Source organism: Montipora foliosa, chromosome 3 (assembly GCF_036669935.1).
Source record: "Montipora foliosa isolate CH-2021 chromosome 3, ASM3666993v2, whole genome shotgun sequence".
NCBI lineage: Eukaryota > Metazoa > Cnidaria > Anthozoa > Scleractinia > Acroporidae > Montipora > Montipora foliosa.
The window spans coordinates 3,306,018-3,308,517 of NC_090871.1; the positions used below are offsets into that span (position 1 = coordinate 3,306,018).

At 45.8% G+C, this 2,500-nt stretch overlaps 1 protein-coding gene across 2 annotated transcripts in view; it reads right to left on the reverse strand.

Moving 5' to 3' along the window:
- Positions 1-2,500, reverse strand: part of LOC137996486 (protein mono-ADP-ribosyltransferase PARP4-like) — a 75,458-nt gene that overhangs the window by 7,582 nt on the left and 65,376 nt on the right. For both annotated transcript variants that reach the window (XR_011122319.1, XM_068841925.1), the window contains exon 37: positions 722-2,500. This exon is cut by the window's right edge and continues 15 nt beyond it. Coding sequence is in view for 1 of the 2 variants with exons in the window: in XM_068841925.1 (XP_068698026.1) it covers positions 722-2,500 (1,779 nt within the window). In the remaining variant the exon portion in view is untranslated. The remainder of the gene's footprint in view (positions 1-721) is intronic.

Genomic DNA, 2,500 nt, shown 5'->3' on the forward strand with positions numbered 1-2,500 from the left:
GTTAAAGTTGTACTATGTAGTAAAGGGTAAAAAATGGCAGGTTTAAATATAAAATCAGGATCACCATGACAGCGAATTACCATGAAAGTGATGATGTTTTCACAAAAAAAAAAAATCTATAAGGATGAAATTACAAACGCTTTTATTTCACTCTGAAATTTCCATGTCACCTCGGCAGTTTGAACTGCCGTTCTTCCAAATCAATGCTGGGATAATTTTTTTAAATCGCTTTTTTGGCCCTTTATTCCATTCCATACCTGAAACGCTTTGTAACTTGTAGGAAGAGATAACAAGACAACGAGCTAAATTGACTAAACAGATAGGTTGACTAGACTGACCAATCACATAACGTTTCTACAGACCAATCAGGTCAAAGATCAGACTACAAATTTCTAGTTTCTAAAGAAACTGTGGTGCTGCGTCGATGGGAGACCAGACTGCTTGCACGACACTACACTAATCACGTGACTCTGAAGATGACTTCCGCTCAGGATGTCGAGAATCAGTCAATGTTACAAACAACAATCCGGCTCAGGACCATTTTAAACTGGACCATCTTACTTCATCAGATAAAATTCAGGAACACTTTTGAGAGAATGAGCCAAAAAAAGGAAAGAAATGATACTAAGTAGGACTTTCAAGACGAGTAAGTGGATGAGCTTCAAATAAAACAATCGATCAAGAACACGTCTACGATACATTTCATTCATTTTCATCTTACCCGCTCTCCTGGAAGCCCTATTAAAGGGGAGCGCCCGTCGACGTCGGCATAGAGGTGGCGGAGAGGCTTCGAAGGGAGGGGTGGTTGTTTGAATTGGTTCCGGTTGTTCGACTGCCTCTGCAGATGTGGCTACTGACTTTTCATCTTTTGCCTTCTTCTCCTTCTTTGCGTGGCTGTCTCCTTCCCCAAGACTTAAAGACGAAGTGGCCATGGATTTCGCTTCGCATTCTCTCAGTACTTCAGATAATTCTTTTACTGATGATACTTCTGACGAAAGGCCAGCATTCTTCATTTTTCTGATTCCGCCTTTCATGCAAAACCGTGGTAGAGCTCCCATTACAGCAGGTAAGGGAGGTTTTGGCGGTGCCTGTGGTGGAAGGAGTGATGCTGTCGATGCCAGTGGTGGAGGCGGAGGAGGTGGAGGGTGCAGTGCTATTGACGTCTCCGGGGTTACGGCCGATTGCAGTAGGGCATTTGAGGCCAAGGGCACAGGTGGTGGGGGCGGTGCAATTGGGGTCATCGGAGGTGAAGCCGATTGCACTAGGGCAGCGGGTGCAGCGCCGGGTACAGGAGGTGAAGCCGATTGCAGTTGAGCAGATGGTGTTGGCGGTGGAATAGGATGCGGAACTGTACCAAAAAACCTGGCACTTTGTGATTGTTGGCCAAACCTTCCGGTTCCTATCTGAGGCACTTGAGAGGCCAAAGGTCGGGCTGATATTTGAGATGAACCAAAGGAGAATCCATAATTACCCACAGGCTTCGCTTGTGCGGCCACTGGTTGACCAAGTGAGAAACCTTTACGGGGGGTAGTAGTTGACGTTTCTCGTAGAACTGGTAAAGAAGGTGGCTGGGGTTGTGCAAGACCTTTACCTACAACTATTGGTGATGCACACGATCCGGTGATTTGCTGATCTTGTAGAAGTTCATCAATACTGAATCCACTCATTCCTTTCGGACGTGCTTCAGAAGCCAACGCGACAGCTTGCGGCTTTTGATCTGTAAGAACTGGCCCAGTCTCATGCGTATGTTTCTCTGCTGCTTGAGATAATTGGCCAAACAGAAAGCCTTTAGGAGCAGGACCGAAGAAGGATGGCTGCAATGGTGAAGGCTTTTGAGTCGGAGGAGATCTTGAGGAAAAGCCAACGTATCCTCCTTTACCTGCAGCGAACGACTGCCCCAACAATGTAGGTGGCTGCGCTTCCTGAGTTGCTTGACTGATTGAAGAGCTAGCAAAGAGCCCTCCTCCATCTGTTGCTAAAGACGATCCAAATAATCCAGTTGGTTGCACTTCTTGAGGAGGTACTTCCATTGTATACTCTTCAGGAAATTGATCGAACGAGTCAACATCAGAGTCAAGCTGTGGCTTAGTTGTAAAAACAGAACCAAACACTGATCTTTCCGGTACAGCGGCTCCTGTTTGCTGTGAATCTAATCCAAACTCCCCTCCTACACAAAACGAAGTTGTTTCAGCACGTTCCGAGGTCTTCGATTTCAATTTCCATCGATTTCGATTTCCATCGGATTTTGCGGATTCTTGAAATACTTCCTTGTTCATTTGCTTTCGAATTGAAGGAGTTTCACATGATCTATAAAACAAGGAAGAGTCTGTTGCGATCTGTCTTTCGTAAGACTCGCTCATTCCAAGGCTCATTCCAAGGGTCACAGCCTCAACCTGGAACTGATCTGAGCTGCTTCCTTTGTGTTTTGCAGAGGTCTTGGAAAAAATGGGCTCAGTTTCATAGCGCAGGTCGTTGTCTGAAGTCCGGTTTGCCCTCAACT